At 42.9% G+C, this 24,292-nt stretch overlaps 1 protein-coding gene across 1 annotated transcript; it reads right to left on the reverse strand.

The window, feature by feature from the left end:
* Positions 1–785: 785 nt before the first annotated feature.
* CD80 (CD80 molecule) lies at positions 786–23,207 on the reverse strand (the record flags this gene model as incomplete). The annotated part of the gene is made up of 6 exons (XM_082839850.1): positions 786–817; positions 2,642–2,756; positions 3,989–4,102; positions 8,619–8,900; positions 13,906–14,223; positions 23,111–23,207. 5 exons carry the CDS (start codon positions 23,205–23,207, stop codon positions 2,680–2,682), a joined length of 888 nt encoding a protein of 295 aa, XP_082695976.1. The 3' UTR covers positions 786–817; positions 2,642–2,679.
* Positions 23,208–24,292: the final 1,085 nt, after the last annotated feature.

Here is a 24,292-nt window from a genome sequence, read left to right on the forward strand (position 1 = left end):
TAAAATCAGCGGTATATAGCCGCTGTGTTAGTCGGGTACCTAGGCTAACTTTGTTGGACGTACAAACAAATTGGACTTACGAACACGCTCTCAGAATGGAACTCATTCATATGTAGGGGACTTACTGTATAAGTCATTCATTCTACCTGTCAGAGGAAATTAGTTTTAGATGGGTCTACTTCCTCCTGAACCTAGTAGGGAAGTAGGAGAACAACAAAGGAGAACACAATGAAAATGTGCTGGCTAAACACCAGTAATATTTCCATTAACCTCATCTAGGTGTACATACACCCTACTTCCCACACATTAACATTAGATTGCTTTTAACAACATAACATCCTTCTCCATTCCTTCATCAGATCAAGTCTCTGAAATTGACCTAATTGATACTGGATAAAGAAGCACTTTGACTGATGTGTGTGTGTGTGTGTGTGTGTGTGTGTGTGTGTGTGTGTACACACATACCAGTTAATAGCACAAAGCTGGATTGATGAAGGAAAAGAGCACCAGTGCCAGGAAATCTGGGTTCTGGCCCTGGCCTTTACAATTCAAGTCACCTTCCAGGACTTCAATGTCCTTGTCATTAGGAAGAGTATTCACTAATGTCTCTTCCAGGCCTAAAGAATTCTGTGTTTCCAAATCGTTGGTCAGGGTCACCATAACTACTTCTGTCCCCATCATACTCCTCTAGTCACTTTCAGCAAAGCCACTGGACTGAAGAGGCTCCTAGAGAACAGATACATGAAGGTCGAGGTGGGATAATCCTGGCCATTTGAGGAAGCTCCAAGAAGAGGTCGATCTCAGATGGATGTGGGACCTGAAGAAAACATTAAAAATGTTTATATTTTTTATCACAAGGGTATTCCCAGTTTGAGGTAACATTGTAGATATTAATCTTGATGGCTAAAGAACATAAAGGCAAGTCTAAATTATGAGAGAACTTAGGACAAGTCTGACAATTTTTACTACATGAAATTTCAGGCAAATATTAAGCATCAGCTATCACGAACCAACCAAACATTATAGATCAAGGCACTCACTCACGTATGTGTGGGGCAAACAAAGGTGTACCAGGCATGCTTGCTCTTCTCAGTAAGCCTACAATTTGGTAAAGGATATGAGACACAGCACATGAAAATAAACCCAGGGTGCAGAGTGACGTGCTAGAGAGAGCACTGCTCTAGTGGCCGGGCAGAACTGCTTGAACTGGGCAAGATGGCCACAGAATACTTGTGAAGGAGACTGGGTTCCTGGCTTCATTATGAAGGATCAGCTGACTGAGAAGAAAACTTTTAAGATGGAAGGAGAGTCAGGGAAATGCTAGGTAACTGCAGAACTGAGGGGAACATCCTGGGAAGGGCATCTTGGAGAATGAGCAAGAAGTTGAAATGAAAAGAAAGCAGGATAGGAAGCTGAGAGACTGCTGTGCGGAAAGTATGCATAGGCTGCTATGCTGCTGTGAAAGGAACCTGAGCTTGATGTCGAGTTTGGGTCCTGGTTTTCCTCCTTATTTGTCTGACTTCAGGCAGATCACTTTACCTCTGGCAGCCTTGGGTTTCTCTCCCATAAAACGGAGATAGAAAGATCGTGCTCATAGAGATTTTTATACGGCGAAATGAAATAATGCGTTTGTAAAACATAACCTGTTATGTAAGTCTCAGGTATTATAGTTCACTTACTTTCTTTTTAAAGGTAACTCTGCAGAATCTCATTTTTTAATACCGCTGTTACCCTAACCTTCACAAGTCAAAACTAAACTGTTTATGGAGACTGATTTATAGTGGTTTACCCTGGTCCCGATGTCAGTGTTTTGGATCCTAATGTCTCAATGTTTCTCTTACCTGAAAAGACCTGGGGATTTTAGGATAGCACAAAATTGATATAAACTAATAGTGTGATTCACAAAAGCTGATGCTGTGTTTAGGCTTCCTTAACATCCTTGGATGAATAGTAACTACCCCATCATATGTAGAATCAGATCAAATCTAAAGTTTCGGACACCATTTATTGACATTTAGTGTGTTCACATGGAGCTTTTGGAAACTGCCGTGTGAAGAACAACAGAAACAACTGAAGATGTTTAGACCGAAGAGATCAGCTGGAATGTGGAAAATAAAAAGTTCTGAAACTTTTCCTGTAGACCCTGGGGTCTCTTCTGAGTTTTTAAGTGAGAAAATGACACGGAGAGGTAATTCTTTATGAAATTCGGCTCCGTAATTGGGTCAGTGGGAGATGACTCTGTTAGTAAGAGGCAGACAGATCAATGAGATGTTACTGAATTAGTACAGAGTGACCCCAGTCTGTGTCCAACAGTACTGAGGGATACAGGGAAAAAGGAGTGATCAGAATAAGGAGATAGCCCAGGAATAGTACACGTGTTTGACAGATACTGAAAGACACTGAGTTGACTGACAAGAGGGGAACATTTCAAGATGGCAGAATGGCACGGCAAAGGAAGAGGTTACAAGAAGCAAATTTTATGTGGGGAGAAAGGAGAGAGGTGCCAACCATCTGTTTCGAGTACACTGAATGTGGATTTTGAAAAGGTGGTGGTAGTAGTAAAAGATCTTAACTTTGGGACCGAGAGGAAGAAAACTCTGTGTTCGAGATCTCACATATCCCACACTGGCAGAGAAGATACCTCGAGGTGTTCCGGTCAGCCCAGTCCTTCCACAGATCCTATGTAGATGGGGAAATCCTTTCCATTTCCATGCTCTCCTGATTCCTCCTCCTCTCTCTCCATCTTGCAGCATATCCTTGAAGACAAAGCACAAGCAATAAAAATCTAGGTACGTAAGTTTCCCTTAAATCACGCCCATGTATTTCAGCAAAACTTCAACTGGCTTAGAACTAGAGGAGTGGTTCTCAACCAGGGGTGATTTCCACAGCCACCACCACCATCACCCCCCAGGGACCTGTGCAATGTCTAGAGACATCTTTGGCTGTCACAACAGGGGCAAGAGGTGCTATCGGCATATAGTGAGTGGGGGCTAGGGATGCTGCTAAACATCCTACAATGCACAGATCAGCCCCCTAAAACAAAGAATTCTACAGCTCCCAAAGTCAATCGTACTAAGGATGAAAAACTCTGAACTAGAGAGGTTCACAGTCTGTATTAGAAACATCCTTGAGCCCACCAGACCTCTTTATCCTACCCATGGGGTAGGATGTTCATAGGAAAGAGTCTCTAGTCACTTCCTCGAGCCTTGACATTTTTTTCTGCTGAAAGTTGGGGAAATCAGCAGATGTTGGTCTTCCAATTTTCTTTGCTCAGTGTACAAGATTTCTACTCCAAGAAAGGTTGGTGTTCCTTCATGGTGACTATAGCCTTAGCACTGGCCTAGCAGTTCCTCTTCATTTAATTACAGATTGAGGGTAGCATATGTGTAAAGCCAAAAATTTAGATTCATAGGGAAAAAAATCCTAGATATTTCTTCTTTCCTCACTCCTGATCTTTCATCCAAAAATAAATTCTGAAGAATTGAGAATTGGTAAAATCACCTGTGGCCATACAGTTGCTCAACGGCATCTCATTAGTGCATCTTACCCTCCTCTAAGAAAATGATTCCTACCCTTAAACCTTGTCATTCTGCCTTTCCTCCAATTCCAAATCAAAGATTAGACTATCACTTTGTATCAGATATGTTTTCAATTTAGTTAGCAAGCCTCAGTGTCTCCAAGAAAATATTATACATTTGGGGGAAAAATAAAAGGACTAAACTAGAATGTGTCTTGAGGGCAATGATCTCTCATCTTTGTAACTCCAGTGCCTAGTAGAGTGCCAGGCACATAGCAGGTGTCCAAGAAATATCTGTCCAGTGAATGAACAGAATTTGCTGAGACAAGTAAAGGAGACACTAAAGTTTCCATAGATTTGGTCCAAAAGTGAGAGTAAAATAGGCTAAAACCTCGGAGAGGTGCTGACCCATACTGGTAGAGTTTGGGTGTCCAGGAATTGAGATCGTTGTGATAGTACAATATTACTTACTGCAGGACAGCCATGTTAGTGTTACTGCAATGATCACAGAAATCCCACATGCTGAGACTGGGATAATAATGGCCCAGAGCAGGAGCTGATTAGCAGAAGGGGCTGGTTTGGCTGCTGAAGGAAAAGAATAGTGTCAGCTCTAATGTGTTTCCAACTGCCTGATACCCATTCTGTGCCCCTTATATTGACACAACTGTAAAGCATTTTTCACTTTTTTGCCTGGTCAGCTCTCCAAAATGCAGCTTCCAGCATTTTTCTTGCATAACTCTTTCATCAGACATGTACTTGTGGGCAACTAATACCAGATGTCAGATATTAAATGTGAAAAAGAAAATTTGAACTTTTGCATTTACTGAGTTAAGTTGGCATAAAAAAAGATTCTCAGGAAAGCCTTTAAAAGCTATCTTGTCGGGCTTCCCTGGTGGCGCAGTGGTTGAGGGTCTGCCTGCCGATGCAGGGGACACGGGTTCGTGCCCCGGTCTGGGAGGATCCCACGTGCCGCGGAGCTGCTGGGCCCGTGAGCCATGGCCGCTGGCCTGCGCGTCCAGAGCCTGTGCTCCGCAGCGGGAGAGGCCACAACAGTGAGAGGCCCGCGTACCGCAAAAAAAAAAAAAAAAAAAAAAGCTATCTTCCTATCTCATTTCTATAGCTGATATTACTATGTATTGCTACTACTAATTGATATTGTGTTCTAGAGATACCTTATTTTTCCTTCTCCAGCTCTGTCATGCCTTCTCCCTTTCAGGGTGTCCTCTTTAACACACACACACACAAACACACCCCTTACAGTAGCTGCCTAAAGCTACAGAAGCCACTTTGCATTCCTTATCAGATACACATTTTTCATCATACAGCCTAGAGCTTCTGGAAGAATAGAAGAGACCCAGCAAAGAACCAAGCATGGATATGGCTTGGTAGTAGGTAGGATCATCCTGAAGGAGAGCTCTACAAACTGGCTATCAGTAGAACACAGGGAACAGAGAAAAGACAGGGCACACGAGGAAGGATGCGGGTGGGAGTAGAAAGGTGTATGCGGTACTGCTGTCAGTCCCTCCCGCTCAGGAGCAGCAGCTACACCATTTATTTTCAACCCCTTTGAGGAATAGTTAGCAACATCTGGAGAAGGGCAGGGACGCAAAAGGAATATTAGCAGCTCATCCCCTTCTGATTTCTCCGGAATGGCTTACAAATAAATATTGAGCATTTACTAAAGTACCATTTCTCATATTTCTGATTACAAGTCTTGGGGATAAATTTCGGTCTTTAGCTTATTGGACTTCTCATCAGCATTCGGCCCAGTTGACACTTTTCCTCCTGGGACGTCTATGACACCACATTCTTCAGTTTCTGTTTGTTGTGACTCAGTTTTCTTTGTAGGCTCTTCTTCCTCTTCTTGTCCTTTAACTACCGTTGTTCCCCATGGCTCCATCTGTGGTCCCATTCTCCTCTCACTGGCCCCGGTAATCATGGGGTGATCTCATCCACACCCAAGTTTGGAAACACCAGCTGATTTCTAAATCCGTATACCATATTTCTGATCTCATTTCTGAGCCCCAAATTTGTATTTCCAGCCGTTGACTAATGGTTGGATGCCAGCATCTCCACCTGACTAAAATTGAATTCAGTATCCATGTATTCTTTCCAAAGCATATCTACCACCCGCATTCTCCCATTTCAGTGAATGGCAGCACCATCAGTGACCCAAATAAAAGGGGAGGCTTGCCTTTGTGCTCACTGCCCAGTAGCTCCCACTGACTTTCTATGCTGTATTGAGAAAATCCCTGCAACTGATTCCTTTTCTCCAAATCTCCTGCAGCAACCGCCTTCGTTCAGGTTTTTCTGATCTCCAACTTAGTCGCCTTTATATTGGTCTCTTTGCCTCTGGTTTTCTAGGCTTTAATAATTCCTACACATTCTGCCACAGTGATCATTATAAAATGCACATTTGACCATAGAGAACCTACTACTTAGAGACTAGGGAAAGTCGTTTTTTTATTATTCTCTAAAACACCAGATTGGGTGGAGACATTGAGTGATTAGCAGGGTTGGCCTCTGCAGACCAGAATGACACCCCAAATAACAAAGAAGCTCTTGCTATTATCCTGGGAGTCTAGATGTTTCACAAATTCCAACTCACTCCTGGCTTCCTCTCAGAGGTCACTCCTCATCCATCCTCAAGCCTCACTCAGCCTGGAAAGAAGGTATGTGTTTAAAGAGAAAGGGGAACCAGTAGCAGCAAATGTGCTCTGTCGTGATACCTATTAGGAACCTGGTAAGGCACCCCAGGGCAGACCCAGAATCGCAAGTGCATAGTTGTGTGACGACATCTGCACATATAGCCCATTAGACAGCCTGAGTGGGACTCTGATTGACCCCTTCCACACACACACATATATCTTCCAGTACATCAAGGGTTAACAAATTGGGCTGGCCCAGGCTAAAAGAGCCATAGACCCAATCTGTTTAATTAATAAATTTGGGGTAAAGAGTGGGTATTTAAATAGTAAAGCTTTATTCACATTGACATAACTATTCCTATCAACTATACACCTAATTTACGTTTGTTTATGCAGTCACCCGTTGACCTCCCCCACAAATGCATTATTTGCTTTTGACTCTAAATGATACTTGCCATCCAGTTCATGAGATCTGAAGTATTTAAAGCTCTCTGACCACAAAGACAACACTGGTGCCTAGCAAGATGCTTGGTATGTGATAACTACTTAATAAAAACTGAATGAAAGAAAGAATGATTAAACACATACTGTTAATCATCTCTCCATTAGTCATTGTGAATGTGGACCAAATAGGACAAAGAACTAGTGTTTTCAATTATCGTGAAAAGGGATACTGCTCATCCTTAGCATGAAGGAAGAATTGAGAGAAGGCAGACTAGGGAAAAGATGGTAAAGCTGGGCAGTCTAAATCATCTTTAAATAATAGCTCCATCCTTTTATATAAAGGGCTACATTTTATTTCCTATAAGTTAACAAACTACCATGCACAGGCCAAACCTGGCTTACCACCTATTTATTTATTTATTTATTTAATTTTTTTTTTTTTTTTTAATCTTTGCGGTACGCGGGCCTCTCACTGTTGTGGCCTCTCCCGTTGCGGAGCACAGGCTCCGGACGCGCAGGCTCAGCGGCCATGGCTCACGGGCCTAGCCGCTCTGCGGCATGTGGGATCCTCCCAGACCAGGGCACGAACCCGTGTCCCCTGCATCGGCAGGCGGACTCTCAACCACTGCGCCACCAGGGAAGCCCGCCACCTATTTTTTAAAATAAAATTTTGTTAAAACACAGCTATGTCATTCATTTGTCTTTTCTATGGCTGCTTTCATGCTATAACAGCAGAACTGAGTTGTTGCCAGAGACCCTATGACCTGTAAAGAATAAATATTTACTATCTGGCCCTTTTCTGAAAATTTTTGTCAACCCTTGCCCTAGAATATCATATGTACTCATATTCCAAATATAAATGATGTCCAAAATAAAATATAATTGAAGCTGCTGTTACTAATTTGTGTAATACTGTCTACCTTAGTCATGATAATCTAAAAGTGGTTAAATAATTATATATCAGTAAAGTGACAAGAATGCTGAATTAATAAACTTTTTACTATAGGATTCAAAATTCATTTTTATGAATTCTTTAGAATACATAAAAGATGATAGAGATGAGTTTGTACTATTAATAAAATCATGTCAAAATTTTATCTCATTACCTATTGAGGAAAATAAAGAATCCACTCAAGATAGAAAGATCTAGAGTAAATCATTCACTAAGATGAACTACTAGACCGTCTAAAATATCTCCCCTACTACAAGCAAAAATAAGAGGAAGATGTAAGACATACTACACATAATAAATTATACTCGATGTATAATTTTTTACTATGCAGCCACAAAACATACTGTTATAAGTGGGGCTAGGGGTGAGAGAGGCCTGGTGGTGCTCCTTATAATCAGCCAAACAAGTTAGAAATGTACTTCAAGTATTTGAGTTCTTCTGTAATAACCCATTATGGGTTTAATATGCCTAAATTTATAAAAGCCCAACTTTTTCCATTTTATATTTTCAGATGATTTCACCTCTTGGGGAAAGCAACTTCTATAAGTTTACTACGTGTAGGGTAAACTATTTGGTCATGGTTTTGGTTAAAAATGACCGACTTGGTTCTAAATGAACCAGTAGTTCTTAAAAGGTACATTCACCCTCAAAAGACAATGATTTGACATCATGGGACCATGGGGAGGGGGCCCCCAAAATGAAAGTGCCAAAGCCCAGAGAGCAAATCCAAAGAAGGACAATTCTTAGTGCTTTCAATCACAACAGTATTGTTATAATAACTTCCCAATATGTTGACTTGATGGATAGAACTTACTTGGATGTCTAAATTTTAGAATGTTTATTAAAGAAAATAAGTCTAGTGACATTATAGTCAAACCTTGTACAGTGACCTTAATAAGTCGTAGTAATACTGTCATTATCATTTTATTTGCATGTCTAAAAATACTGCAAAAAAATACTATCAGAGTCAATATACATAATTCTGCGATGCATCTGGCTGAGTTATTTTCTTTTTAGACTCTACACAGCAGAAACTTCCCAGAACAATATCACTTACATTTTTGCCAGTTGAAGGTCTGTGACACTGTTAAGCCTCCATACTTGACAAGACACACGAAGCTGTGGTTGCTTGTCATATTGAAATCCAGTTCGCTGCTAATCGTGTAGAGCTCAGTTTCAGGATCCTGGGAAAGTGTTGTATTGGTAGAATTTAATTCTTCTCCATTTTCCAACCAGGAAAGGTGAGGCTTTGGAAAACCTCCAGAGGTTGAGCAAATTATCCTTCTGTTGTTAGGAGATGGATTTCCAAGATCAGTTATACTAGGGACAGGGAAGTCAGCTGAAGAAAGAACAAGGCTGTAAGTACATATCATTACATATTTGTGTGTGTGTTTATATTTTTAATAAATACCTATCTTTAATCAGAATAATAAAATATAATTTGCAACTTCCCATAAGTCATTAATATTTATGTATAATCCAAAGACTAATTTTGGTTTGAATTGGTTATATCAATTCTTCATAAGGAGGTAGGAGGGCAATTATTAAAGAAAGAAGTAGATTCATGTGAATAAATACTGACATAGTATCAATACTTGCATTTGCAAGAGGTGAAGAAAAAAATAATAGACAACATGTTAATGTTTCTTAGGTCTGGACATTATCTCATTTCATCTTTACAACAACCCTAGGAGGTAGGTCGTAGAGCAAAAAAGGTCAAATATCAGTAATTTCATATGATTTAACCTAATACAATGTTTCACTTTATAAATAATCAAATTGAGGTCTAGAGAAATGACAACCAGTAAGTAGCAGAACTGGGATTTGAATTCAAGTTTTTCTGATACCAGACCTTTCCCTTCCCCTGACTTCTTTTCTTTTCTTTCCTTTTTTTTTTAGATCTTCAAACATTGCTGTTTTATTAAAACATTAAAAATAAGATTATATTGAAAAACATATTCTCAGAAAAATACTAATGCCATGGTATTAGAGATGTAAACAAGCAGATTAAAATATGTCTGCCTTCTTTTCTTTTCCTTTCCTTTCCTTCCTTTCTTTTACTTCTTTTTCTCCTCTTTCTTCCTAATTTTTTTTTTTTTTTTTTTTTTTTTTTTTTTGCGGTCCGCGGGCCTCTCACTGTTGTGGCCTCCCCTGTTGCGGAGCACAGGCTCCAGACGCGCAGGCTCAGCGGCCATGGCTCACAGGCCCAGCCGCTCCGCGGCATGTGGGATCTTCCCAGACCGGGGCACGAACCTGTGTCCCCTGCATCGGCAGGCGGACTCTCAACCACTGCGCCACCAGGGAAGCCCTCTTCCTAATTTTTGAGGTATACAAAGTAGCTCTCTTTTATGTATCTATTTATTAATTCATACTATACTAAACACCTGAGAACCCACCATCCAAACTGAGAACCAGAATATTGACAGTAACTTGTGTAAATCTACTTGTATGGTCTTAACTTTGCTGTCTCCCTACTTCCCACACTACTGAGGTGGGAAGTAGGTAACACTACTCTAAAGTTTGTTTAGCATTACCTTACTTTTTCAAAAGTAGTCTTTAATCAGATAAACCTCTGTCCAAATTTTACACTATTGAGCCTGTAATCTCAACCACTGTACTTTACTGATTCCCTTACTGTTCTGACGTGCCTTATGAGGACAGAGAGACCTTCCTAATATTCCTCCAAGATACTTGAGGCACTCTTTCATTTGTGTATTTGCCCCTTAATAAGATAGTAAAATAAAGCAAAGCATAGTGAAATGACTGCAGAGAACACAGGAAAAAACTCCCCTCACCTCTTCCTCACTTATTGTTAGGCTTAAAGAATTTATACTTCTTACCATAATGTGGGGGACCAATCCCCCCATACTTCATCTTATATATTAGTTTTTTTTCAGAATTCAGAGTCTCACAGAGAGATGTAGTATAGCACAGTGGTCATCAAGACCAGGTTTTTTGTTTTGTTTTGTTTTTATTTGTTTATTTTTGGCTGCATTGGGTCTTCGTTGCTGCGCGTGGGCTTTCTCTAGTTGCGGTAAGCAGGGGCTACTCTTCGTTGCCGGGCACAGGCTTCTCATTGTGGTGGTTTCTCTTGTTGCAGAGCGTGGGCCCTAGGCACGCAGGCTTCAGTAGCTGTGGCATGCAGGCTCCAGAACGCAGGCTCAGTAGTTGTGGTGCGCGGGCTTAGTTGCTCCACAGCATGTGGGATCTTCCCGGACCAGGGCTCGAACCCGTGTCCCCTACATTGGCAGGCAGATTCTTAACCACTGCACCACCAGGGAAGTCCCAAGACCAGGTTTTATAACCAGTTTTGCCTTTTAACACTGGGCCAATTACTTAACCACTTTTAGTCTTAGTTTGCTCATCTGTAATATGGGGATAATAATACCTGCCTCCCAGCGTTGTAAGAATTAAATGACATCGTTAATATAAATCACATAGAACAGAGCCTGACACACAGGAAGTTAGTTAATAGACTAATGTGAGTCTTAAATTTGTCCTCTTTTTTTTTTTTGTTTTTTGCGGTACGCGGGCCTCTCACTGTTGTGGTCTCTCCCATTGCGGAGCACAGGCTCCGGACGCGCAGGCTCAGCGGCCATGGCTCACAGGCCCAGCTGCTCTGCGGCATGTGGATCTTCCTGGACCGGGGCGCGAACCCGCGTGCCCTGCATCTGCAGGCAGACTCTCAACCACTGCGCCACCAGGGAAGCCCTTAAATTTGTCCTCTTTTAAATGAGTTCCCTCATTTAAATCAAGTTGCCAGGTGAAAGCTTCCAGGACTGCCTGGTGGCACAAAGTTATGACAAGTGACTATAAATGCCAAGAAAAAGAAAAACTTGGATTTGGTTAGGGATAGAGTCACCTTTCTTTTTTGAATTAATCCTGTTCCTAAATTAAGTTTGACATTTTCTCGAGCCATTTTTGGTTGACATTATTATTTTTTACTCCTTTAATTTTTCCTATAAGATCAAATAATTACAGTGGTAGCTAACAACAAGAATATTCTGTTTCTTTCTCATAACATCAGTATGTCATGTTATAACTTGGAATAACAAATCCAAGTAACTCATATCCTAATTATGATTCATGTTCATTTCTGCACTTTGCTTTTCTAAGAAACATTTAGCCGCAAGAATGCCACTAATACCAAGGATCATATTAAAAACCATCTTTTCAAGGTCTGGCTGGGCTTAGAACAGCCTAAGCTCTGTCTCCTATCCCTTCTATAAGGTGATCTGTTTAGAGTAACAGCTCCTAAGGCTTTGCAAGACTGTGAACCATCAAAGAATTACTCTTGTGTCTCTCATTTTAATCAATTAACCCAAATTGGTAGGGTAAGAATATCTTATTAGGAAAGGAAAAGGTGCATATGCTTTAGAAAGGTAAAAATCCATTAACCTAGTTAATATGTTAACTAGTATAGCGAGCTCCTCAAATGTGCTGCTTAATGAAGGCTTTCATCCATTGATATTATGCTGCTATTATATCATTTAGCAAATATAGAGAAAGCAACTTGTCCCAGTTAGCCTTTCTCAGTATTAGCACTGAAAATCTCATGTCCAAGGAAACCCCTCAGTCCTGGGCAGAATGGGACAGTTGGTCACCTTGGCCTTGCTTCTCAAACTGCAATCCTCAGCAGCAGCACAGGCCTCACCAGGGAGCTTGTTAGAAGTGCCAGACCTGCTGCCTTTGAATCTGCATTTTAACAACATCCCCAGGTCATAAGCACCTTATCATTTGGGAAGCACTGTTCTAACTGACTCAATTGGAAATACCAGAATTGGTTCTGTGTCTAATTAAGCAAGTAGACTTTCCATTTTCGTCTTCCCTTACCTGATTTTGGTGCCCCACTCTCCTTTTTGAGGCCCTCAGCGCTCCCATGCTACCTCTTTAGCTGTCCTTGGTCTCCTACGATAACCTGCTGCTAGGGCCTGCCCTCCCTGAAACTCTGCCTCTTCTCCTTGGATTTTCTTCTTTATCTTTCTATCAAAATGTACATGTTCTAGGGGCTTCCCTGGTGGCGCAGTGGTTGAGAGTCCGCCTGCCGATGCAGGGGACACGGGTTCGTGCCCCGGTCCGGGAGGGTCCCACATGCCGCGGAGCGGCTGGGCCGGTGAGCCATGGCTGCTGAGCCTGCGCGTCTGGAGCCTGTGCTCCGCAACGGGAGAGGCCACAACAGTGAGAGGCCCGCGTACCGCAAAAAAAAAAAAAAAAAAAATGTACATGTTCTAAGTCTACTTCTGTCTGGATATTCTGTTAGAGAACTAACTATGTATCTAATGTAATTAACTAACACAGGCTAATATGTCTGTGGTGCCATCTCCCCCAGGGAACACATTTTTACCTTTAACAGGGATCTTGTGGGGAAAAAAAGCTGAAATTAGCAGGAGAGGCTATAATGGTGGGAATTCCAGGAATCGACGCAGGTCTGAATTTTGGAGGAGGTGGGCTTCTCAGAACCCCTCATATCTCACCACCATATGATCATTCGCTCTCTCCATGGTTAGGGAATACACAGAGTGAAGTTCAAGATAATCCCATGTGAATTTGGCTTACCTCCTAAGCTTTAGGTATGATCTGGATGTTACAGCTAAAGATTCAATATAACTGAAGACCAAAAGCAGGGAAGAACAGTGAAGACTTCACTAAGGATCCACTTAAGTTAACTGATATCAAGGTTAATTATTATCTTTTATTAAAAGGTTTGAGCCTTTCCACTAAAGCCTCAAGTGCCCAGGAAGAAAAAGAAATGTGTTTGAATTTCAAGTATGAGGGAATGGCCCAGGGCTGCCACTTCTCAATGAGGGCTCAGAATATATTAGTATCCTCTAGCAGTATCACCTGTGGTTAAGTCACGGCTTCTTCCTACCCTGCCCTTCACAGTTCTCTAACATCTAATTTTGTAGGAATGACCGTTAGAGGAGAGCTTCAAATATACAATAAATATAATAGAACAATAGCCATAGTATTTATGCCTGCATTGCTCTTATACCTTTCAACATACTTTACAAGAATATATTACTGGATCACATCCAGTTAATAGTATAGCTACATCAAATCAAATGTGTCCCTTTATGATTCAGAAGATACTTCAGGTCATTATAGTGCTCCAGGGTGATTGTCATGAACTTAGATTGTCAAAGTGCAAGAAATGCAACTAATAGATATTTCCAGGACATCCTGAGAAAACCGTTAGGGTTCACTGTAAAACTAGAGACTCAACCCTAAGAAATGAAGTGAGATACACCCCTCTTTGGTAAAATTTCCACTTAAATCAATAGGAGTATGTCTTTAAGGGCATCAAGAGTCTGCCGGCTTACTGAAAATCAGAAAGTTCCACTGACCTCTGACCATTAACTTCACCGAAGTCCGGTGTTTCAGTTTGTAAGACCCTTTCTCAGGCTTCTGAATAACACAGGTGTAGGTGCCATTGTCTGACAGGCGCAGAGCCAGGATCACAATGCAGAGGTTACTGGTGACGTCAGTGATGGTGCGGTTCTCGTACCTGGGCCACACCGTTACTTTTCCAGACATGACAGCCAGCACCATTTCATTATCCTTTTGCCAGTAGATGCGAACTCTCTTCAGTTCTTCAGTGGATATGTTGTAATCACAGGATAGCATTGCTGCTTCTTTCACTGTTTTGGTCACCTGGATAATGCCTGTGGAGAGACAAACAGAACAAGATCATATACCTATTAAATATAGATGCCTGCACAAGCAAGAATTTGGAGTTGACGGTAACAGAATTGAGTGTTGTATCCAGTACCAAGCAGGATTGGAGTGTTCAGTTTGATTTTGGTTTCTTTGGTCCCCAGTGCTTTTTTTCTCCATTTAAAAAATAGTGATTAAAAAATAACATAGGGCTTCCCTGGTGGTGCAGTGGTTGAGAGTCCGCCTGCCGATGCAGGGGACGCGGGTTCGTGCCCCGGTCCTGGAAGATCCCACATGCCGCGGAGCAGCTGGGCCCGTGAGCCATGGCCGCTGAGCCTGCGCATCTGGAGCCCGTGCTCCGCAACGGGAGAGGCCACAACAGTGAGAGGCCCGCGTACCGCAAAAATAAATAAATAAATAAATAAATAAAATAACATAAATTTTACCATCTTAACCATTTTTAAATGTGCAGCTCAGTAGCATCAAGTGTATTCACATTGTTGTGAAACAGAACTTTTCCATCTTGCAAATCTGGAACTCTGTATGCGTTAAACCACTCCGCTTTCTCCCTCCCGCCAGTCCCTGGTAACCACCACTCAACTTTATGTTTCTATGAATTTTACTACTTTAGATATCTAAGTGGAATCATACAGTATTTGTCTTTTTGTGACTGATTTATTCCACTCAGCATAATGCCCTCAAGGTTCCTCCATGTTTTACATGTGTCAGAATTCCCTTCCTTTTTAAGGATATAATGATAATGACTAATATTCCGTTGTATGTATATATCACATTTTCTTTATCCATTTGTCTGTCCATGGACAATGAGAGAGAAGGCACACTAGTCCCAAAAGAAGAAGGACTTTAGGAGACCTAGCATGTGAGTGGCAACTACCAGTTAGACAATGTTATTCCCACAGGGATCGGGAAGTCATAGTTAAGGAATGTGAGATTTTGGAGGAATTTCCCTGATCATTTTGCTGGTCTTATTTTACAGATGAGGAAACTAAGCCCAGGAAAGGAAACTGCCCCAGTTTTGCAGAGAACTTTTTGGGCCCCTCTCCTTGTTTACTGGTTTCCCCATTTGAGGCCCAGTTCTAGGATAAGTAAGCCAGCACTGCCCGCTCCCAGCTGGGCTCCATCACTGGGCTCTTTTGCTTTGAGAAACAGTCCTTTTCCTTCCAGGCCCGGCTTGACCCCATGACCTCATTCTGAAATGACTCTCCTCATCCCCACCTGACAAGGCCTCCATTACTCCTCTGGACAGTTTCTGCCCTCTCCAGCTACCCTAAACAGATGGATATCTTGTCTTTATCTCCCTTGGCTATCTGCAATCCACACAACAGGTGCCCTACAACCTAGTTTTGCTAGAGGGTCCCCATTTAAAACATTTCCCATCAGCATATCACAGAAATATCAATATTTCAGCATCCAAACTCCATCTTTTTGTTATTTCCTAAGCACTCATCAGTAGCACCAAAATCCCTGTCAGACTATATTTCCTGGTTTTTTGGTTTAGAAGGCATACTAACTTTTCCTATGCTGTGCTTGACCTAAAAGCAGAGTTCCTCTAAAGCCCTGGTGCTTTCACAACTGATCACCCCCCCAAACCCCCCAGTGCTACCATGTTGCATCTTCCCTCCGGTATCCTCCAGAGCCACACAGAACCCCTGGGCAGGCCCATGTCTCACTAGGATAGGGATCTCATTTCCAGGCCCACTCTCCTTGGGCAGTAGGATCATGGGACACTAGCACCTCTCCATCTCACCAGCTATTCTACCTGCCTCCATCAGACTGGATGTGGCCCTACCGCAGCATTTAGGAAGAGAGTATTGTGATGGTAGATATTTTCACAGCAGTATGAAGTACCTCAGAATGATCGAAGGCCCTTCTTCCGACAATCGTGCTGAACATTGCCAGCCCTAGATTTAGGGAATATAACTGAAAAGGGGGAAATAAATGAAAAGGTCTACTTGAGGGGAGCAAAGAATAGCTAAATAACCCAAACTCTCTTTAAAAAGAGATACAATAAAAGCAAAATGATATGTAGAAGGTGCATGGACTATGGATTCCTGTTGATTTGGGGTCTAGTCTCAGCTCAGCCATTTTCTGATTAACCTGTTTCCTCATCTGTAAAAATGTTATGATGCCTACCTCTCAGGATCATTGTAAACTTAAATTCAAATAAAATGATATAAATGGAAAAGTCCCTAGTACATAGCAGGTCTTCCGTAAGAGTTTCCTTTCCTCTCTCTCCCTCCTCTCACCCACAACTTTTACCTTTTGGTCTCTTTCATCTCACTCAGGGGTTATGTCAGACGCATGGAACCCTGGTCTTGCTGTGGGCCAGAAAGACCCCATGATAGAAAGCAGCTCACTCCTCCGGGGTCCTAAATAACTGTGTCTTTCCTGTGCCCTGTTTATTCCCACCCAAAAAGAATCCAGGATTTCTAACTCATTTTGACATGTGGTGACATTAGCAAAAATAAATCTTAACTGAAAGTGAGCTAACTTCAATCATAGTTCTTAAGGAGTTTTTGTCCAGCCATCTGAGGAGAAGTGTGGGTGTTTGTCTAAAGGTCAACAGCAAACCATCAATGGGCTCTTCGATGTTCCTATGTGAGATCCCCTCACCAGACGCTGATGCTGAGGAAGAACCAGACTGAAAAGAGGAACCAAAAATCTTCTGGGCAATTCCCACCAGGACCTCGCTTCCATACTCAGGGACTGCTACATGCGTTTACAAGAAGACAGTTGAAAGATTTCTGAAGGGTTTTGTCCGCTTCAGTGGTTCTAGAGGGGAAAGTCAGGTCTCAGCATTACTGCCTAAATAGTTGGATTTTGAGCTTGCTTTGCCATTTTACAAACTGGCCTAGCAACACCTACCTAATAACATGAGTTGAGGTTTCTGTGAGGGAATGCAAGTAAAACCTTACATGGTGCCAGGCACACGACCCGGACCATTGTCTTCTCCAGACATCCACACAGCCCCGTCCCTTGCTTCCTTCAGGGAAGGTGTCCCCTTGTGGTGAGGGGGACCCTCACCTAACCCCTGACCCCACCCTTCCTGCCACTTGTTAGCCCCTTGCCCTCATTTATTTCTCTTTGAGCTTGTCTCCAGCTGCTATATATCAGCTGGAGTTACTTTGGGGGCCATGAGAGCACGGGCTCTATCTGTTTTGCTTGTTGCCATATCTGCAGAACCTAGAACGGGGCCTGGCCCATAGTAGGTGCTCCATAAATATTTGCTAAATGCCTGGCTAGGCATTAGGAGATGAAATCTGGTTCCACCGCTGTGCGTTAGAATCATAACCTGTAACAAGTTGATTAAACTCCTTGGGCCAAGGTATAATTTCTGCAAAATGGGCATAATACTATCTCCCTGACTTACTTCACATAATTACCATGGGGGGGTCATATGACACCCAGAGGTAAAGTGTTTTATTAACTGTGAAAGCTATACAGGGCTTCCCTGGTGGCGCAGTGGTTGAGAGTCCGCCTGCCGATGCAGGGAGCACGGGTTTGTGCCCCGGTCCGGGAAGATCCCACGTGCCGCGGGGCGGCTGGGCCCGTGAGCCGTGGCCGCTGGGCCTGCGCGTCCGGAGCCTGTGCTCCGCAACGGGGGAGGCCGCAGCGGTGAGAGGCCCACGTACCGCAAAAAAAAAAAAAAAAGAAGAAAAAAAAAAAAAAAGCTATACGGATTTTTTTCATGGGGCTATTTCTCTCAGACACAGCACCTCATGTGTTGAATCACACCCAGGATGTGGCCAGAATCACTGTGGTAACCGGCTGACACTTGCACTGAGTCAAGTCCCCAACCCCTGCCCTTCCTGACCACTTCAACTCTCCACCGATAAACCCCCAAGAGAGGGAACTTTTTTCCAACAAGCATAGAGGTCACTAGTTTTAGACAAATAATGTACCTCTCAAAACTCAATCTACAGTGGAATATTATTCAAACAAAAAAGGCATGAAGTACTGATACTTACTACAACATAGATGAACCTTGAAAACATTATGCTCAGTGAAAGAAACCATACACAAAGGCCACATATAATATAACTCCATTTAGAAGAAATGTCCAGAATAGGCAAATTCGTGGAGACAGAAATTAGATTAGTGGCTACCAGGAGACAGGGCAGAGGGAATGGAGAGGGACAGCTAATGGGTATGGAGTTTCTTTTTAGAGTGATAGAAATGTTCTAAAATTAGGTAATGGTGATGGTTTCACAACATTGTGATTATACTAAAAACCACGGAATCGTACACTTTAAAACAGTGAACTTTATGTCACTGCAGGGGGAAGAAAACCATACAGGACAATTGGGAGATAACAATAATAAAATTTAATGTATAGCTTTAAAAAAATAAGAACCCAATCTAGGAAGCCATGAGTATCCCCTAGTCCCTCCAAACTAGAGCAAGGCAGTGTGGACACTGGGCTGGCCACAATGCCCCTTCCTCGGAGGTGAACCCCAGCAATGGTCAGCAGGCCTGCACCACCGCTTCTCCTAAAGGAGAAAGAATCAGGTGCGCACAGCAGCTTATATCACCGTGTACCGTAACGTATCTCACTGAGGACCTTCGTGTGCTTTTTAAATGAAGGTTTTCCCTGACTCTAGAAGAAGCACACATTAAATTTGCAAAGAATGAAAAATACAGAAACGCATAAAAGTCACCTGTAATCCCACCACCTGGAGATTTACTGTTAATGGTCTGTGTGACCTTTAACACAAAGGAAGTGACCTTTTTGGGCCCTTCTAAGTGCTTTTGATTAAGTGAACCAGCATCCACGGGGCTTGTGCGGGCCCCAGGCTGGGTGCTGGGCACACAAGGAGGCTAAGAGGTATCTGCTCTCCAGCAGCTGACAGATTTAGACTTGTCACCTGATTTTTACATTGCTGCCAACTTTCTCTCCTCTATAGGCCCAGCCTACATACTCGTTATAAATCTGATCCTTACTTTTGTGTGTCTCCCTAAACAGTATATGTCTAAAATGCTCGGGGACTTCAACAGCTGATATCACAGTAGTCATAGCAAGAAGCGTGGCTTTCAGGATGCCTTGGCCAGCAGCATGCAGACAGAACATGGTGGGAGGGAAGAAAGAGGCTTTGTTCACAGTGGCACTCTGAGGGCACTCTTTTCCTCTAGCTCAGTGTTTCTCATGCCACAGAATTCCAGGCCAACACCTATCCTGCATCCCTGGCGACTCCTACCCAAGGCCTCTCCCCTCCCCTGAGAGCTGTGTCTCCCTGAGAGGACCCCAGCTCTGAGGAAAAGCTGCCCATGTTAGACAACCACCAGTCTCTGGAGCACATGAGTCCAGTGTTTCTGCCTCCACAGACCAAACTAGAAGTGGAGAGGAGCCCTGCTGGTCCCACCCTGTGCAGGAAAGAGAGGTCCCCTGTCCTGGGCAGCAATGGATGGGGTGTCAGGGGGAAGTGCAGCTCTCCTACACAGGAGAGGAAAGGAGGGGCTAGTGTGCAAATCCCCTGCCCTGAACAAAGTCCTCCGTGATTGTACTCCACTCTCTTTGTCCAGTCTTGTCTCCCACAGGCCATGCCCAATCCACACCTGCGCTTCAGTCTGGCAAATCCTCACCAGTTCTACACCATACACATTCTCCAATCCCTCCATCTCCCTCCAATCCCATTCTTTTCATCGAAGCTATCATCAAGTACTATAAGCTACTAAATGGTTTTGGCAGTCCCTATGGCTGCCCTACAAGCCATTCTTTATGCTTCAGCAACACCATTTAAAAATATATATATATATCATTTAGAGCTTTACTACTAAAGCTAAAGGTCTGTGGACCAGCGGTATCAACATCACCTGGCTGCTTGTTAGAAATACAGAAATGCAGGCCCGTCCCCAGGCCCACCTAAGCAGAAACTACATTTAAAAAAATATATACAGACTTTACCTTTTAGAACAGTTTTAGGTTCGCAGCAAAATAAACGTAAAGTACAGAGAGTACCCGTATACCGCCGCCCCTGCATGGGCACAGCCTCCCCACCACCGATATCCCGCGCCAGAGTGGTACGTTTGTGACAGTCGATGAAGCTACACTGACACATCACTATCACCCAAAGTCCAGTTTACACCAGAGGTCAGTCTTGGCGCTGTACATCTTATGGGTTTTGACAAATGTGTAACGACATGTATCTACCATTACAGTATCATACTGAGTATTTTCGCTGCTCTAAAAATCCCCTGTGCTACATGGAACTCTGCTCAACATTCTGTAATAACCTAAATGGGAAAAGAACTTGAAAAAGAGTGGATATATATATAACTGAATCATTTTGATGTACATCTGAAACTAACACAACGTTGTTAAGCAACTATACTCCAATTAAAAAAAAAAATCCCCTGTGCTAGAAACTGCTTTTTAACAAGACCCGCAGGTGATTGGCATGTATAATTAAAGTGTCAGCAGCACTGATATAGACCGTGTCACTCCCCTGCTTCAAATCCTTCTATGGCTTCCCAGTGCCTCCAAATAACATTCAGATCCCTGGCCTTCAAGCCCTATGGAGCCTGGTCCCTGTCTCCCTGCTGCCCCAACACTGCCCACCTACACTTCCTTGCTCCTGTGTGTCCCTCACATGCTGCTCCTTCCACCTTCACCCAGATCACTCTCACCACTGTCCCCTCTGGCAGAGAAACAGAGTTTCTCGGTCATACATTCATTTGAATGATTGATTAATCTTCATCTTCTTCCTAATGACTGTAAATTCCATGAAGGCAAAAGCCAAGTCAATTTTGCTCACAACTTGTCCCCAGGACCAAGAAAAGTGTCGTGTACATAAGAGATGCTCGGTGTTTGTTGAATTCATAAATGATTAAACAAAAGAATAAACCTGACTCATCCTTACTCACCCCTGACTCATCCTTACCTTCGGCGTCCTTCACCTTAAAGCCTGCCCCGCTGCCGCAGCCCACCCTGGTCCCAACTTTCCCAGGTATGGGGCGCTTACAGTTGGGGCCAGTCACTTCACTGCTCTTCACTTGCTTGTGGGTTTGTTTTGCCTTCTCCAACTAACATACATCTCTTTGAGGGCAGGAATCCCAGGCTCAGTTTTTAAGGCCCACCTGATACACAGTAGGTGTTCAGACAAAAGAAACTCATGGATTCCTTTGTTGACTCAGTATAGCAACAATAAAATCTGAATGTAGCTGTAGAACAAGGTACTTTCCTAAATATCTTTCTTTAGCTCAAAGTTTATTTCCTTCCATTTGCCCCTAATTTTTCTGGTATAATTGTTATAGCCTTGGTTTTAATTTTCTTTTTATACTTTCTCTCTTTTTTATTGTTTCTTTCTCATCCCCCTTTCATCTCTCTCTCTCTCTCTCTCTCTCTCTCTCTCTCTCTCTCTCACACACACACACACACACAGACACAGACACAGACACGCTTGCACGCATGCATGCACACATACCACATTTCTAGGAAGCCTGTAAATTTCCTTCTACATCTTTTAAAACTCATTAAGATTCCCCAGAAGACTCTAGATTGGGAGTGCTGCCCCCGACTACCCAGAAGAAAATTGTAACTGTTGGAAATAATACTGTCCGTAAGATATAAAAAATCTGATGTGAAACTTGACTCATGGTTCTCTTGGTTCAGCAGCAGTGTAAAATAGCAAGTTTTACAGCTCAGGACAGACAATGTACAAATACCAGAGTCACAGTAATCCCTTCCCTCCAGTGCCCTCCCTCACACCTTAGTCATTCTGGGTGATGGCTGCAGTTTAAAGTAACCAACGCTTACCAACGCAACCAAGACAAGGCCCTTTGATGTTCGGCTCTTTGCAGATTAGGAAATGCTGCAGGAGGCAAAGGCTCCTCTTTGTTTTGATGAAACTAGGTAGTACGCTGCTCAGCACAAAGCAGATCTTTTTTTTTTTTTTTTTTTTTTTGTGGTACTCAGGCCTCTCACTGTTGTGGCCTCTCCCGTTGCGGAGCACAGGCTCTGGACGCACAGGCTCAGTGGCCATGGCTCACGGGCCCAGCCGCTCCACGGCATGTGGGATCTTCCCGGACCGGGGCATGAACCCATGTCCCCTGCATCGGCAGGCGGACTCTCAACCACTGTGCCACTAGGGAAGCCCCCAAAGCAGATCTTTTATTTGTTCTGACTTTAAAAAAAAAAGTCAGAGCCACCCTGTCAGCAGGACCAGCACCACCCTTCCCAGCAGCCCCCCACCTTGTCCAGCACCTGAGATGGAACAAAAGCCTCCAGAAGTCAAAATATTCTTTGTAGGACACACCTGAAATACCTATATAGTAAGTTAAAAACAACTCAAAATATGATTTGTGCTAAATCTGATACTACTTAATGTCAGATGCCTGTGTTGACAAAGGGCATCAGCACCTAAAGCATAAAAATAAATATTGAGAAAATTTTAAGATTAAGGAGATTGTATGTTACAACTATCAATACTTTCTTTTCCCCCTTCAACTTGGAAAGAAGATCATCACTGTTTAGTTTTAGAAGCAGAAGACTTTAGCTGTGTTGTCTCATAGAAATGTAGTTTGGGAACCAGAGCCCAAGGCCAGTGCCTTAGCGTTTCACAAAATGTAAACAAACACCTAGTGGAAGAGATCACAACTCGAAGCTGTCCTTCTGAATCGGCTTTTGGCTTTGTTAAAATAACACCGCCCCACCTTTCCTTTAAGGTCTGTGTTCTTGAGCTAACTTGGCCACTGGCTTGCTGTGTGATCAAGGGCAGGTCCTTTAACCTCTCTGGACCTGTTTTCTCAGCCCTAAAATGAACTGAAATACCCTGAAGGTCCCTTCGGTCTCACAGAAGGAGGCAGCACAGAGAACACCATTTCCTCTCTCTAAACCCTGAAGCAGTGGACTCAGTCAAGTTCCTGGAGGTTGCTTACCTGAACAGAAGTAAAAAAGACCAGCCAGCACCAGGAGCTGAAAGAGCTTGAGGTATGGGCGCTTGGATGGGATTCCCCACTTCAGCGTGTGATCCATGGCTTCTGCTGATGAGGATGGAAGACAAAAGCAAACAATTTCAAGCCAGATGAGACTTGGGCACCTCACAGCTTACACCAGGCAAGGCAGAAGACAATTCAATTGCCCCACACAGAGGGTTCTCTCGCAGTGTTTGCAAAACACACTGAGGAGAGGCTGGATGCTGTACCTGGGTGTCCAAACTCCTAAATATAAAATATTATGGATTTATTTCCACAACCTGAAAAGGAAAAAAATAAAAGTCACCCAGGAAGGAAGACTGGCCCACCATGGGTTGTAAAACCTGTTAGTTGGCCACCTGAAATGAGTCAGGGATCGTCATCTGAGCAACCTCTAAGTCACGGCACAATCTCTAGGGAAAAGCAAAAATTGGCGGACCTCTGCGGAAGTGACCCTGCCTGTGCATGCATGTTCCAAGGACCAACCACCGCTCTCCCAATGCCAGAAGGGATGATGAAGACTGCTAGAAACACAGAGAACTAACTATAAGGGCCCTGGATATCAGCAAGCCCAGCCATGAAAGCTTGGACTCTCTTCAGAACATACCGAGAACACAGAGCACCAGGAAGGGCGTATTTTGTCCAAGGCAGTACTTAAGTCACGAAACTACTTCTTTCTTAATATATTAACAAAAAAAAAAAGTGTTTCCATTTTTGAATACTTCTACACAAAGAATATGTCTTAAAGGGGTAGAGGATCTCAATCAACGGAAAAGTGTCAGTAAAAAAGGAAGAGAAAAGACATGCTGAAAACATTACTTATTTATATTATGTACTATAATGTGAGGAAGCGGATTTGGTTTTTTTTAGTAAATATATTAAACTTTAGGAATAAAAATGAAAGCTGTGCTCCTATGTGATCCTCTCAGATTGCCACCAGAGACAGTTTAGTGCTACCAGGGAAATGTTTGGGACCCCTCGTTGAGCCGGTTTTTCAGCCAAACTGGATTGTTTTATCAGCCACACTCCATTTTTAGTCAGGATTAGCTTGGATTCACTTATTCATCAGAATTTTGCTGGTTGTGGAAAACTCAAATTCAGCGTACAAAATTAATATTTTCTACCACCTAGGAAACTTAAAATAAT

Source organism: Leucopleurus acutus (assembly GCF_964270905.1).
Source record: "Leucopleurus acutus genome assembly, chromosome: 5".
NCBI lineage: Eukaryota > Metazoa > Chordata > Mammalia > Artiodactyla > Delphinidae > Leucopleurus > Leucopleurus acutus.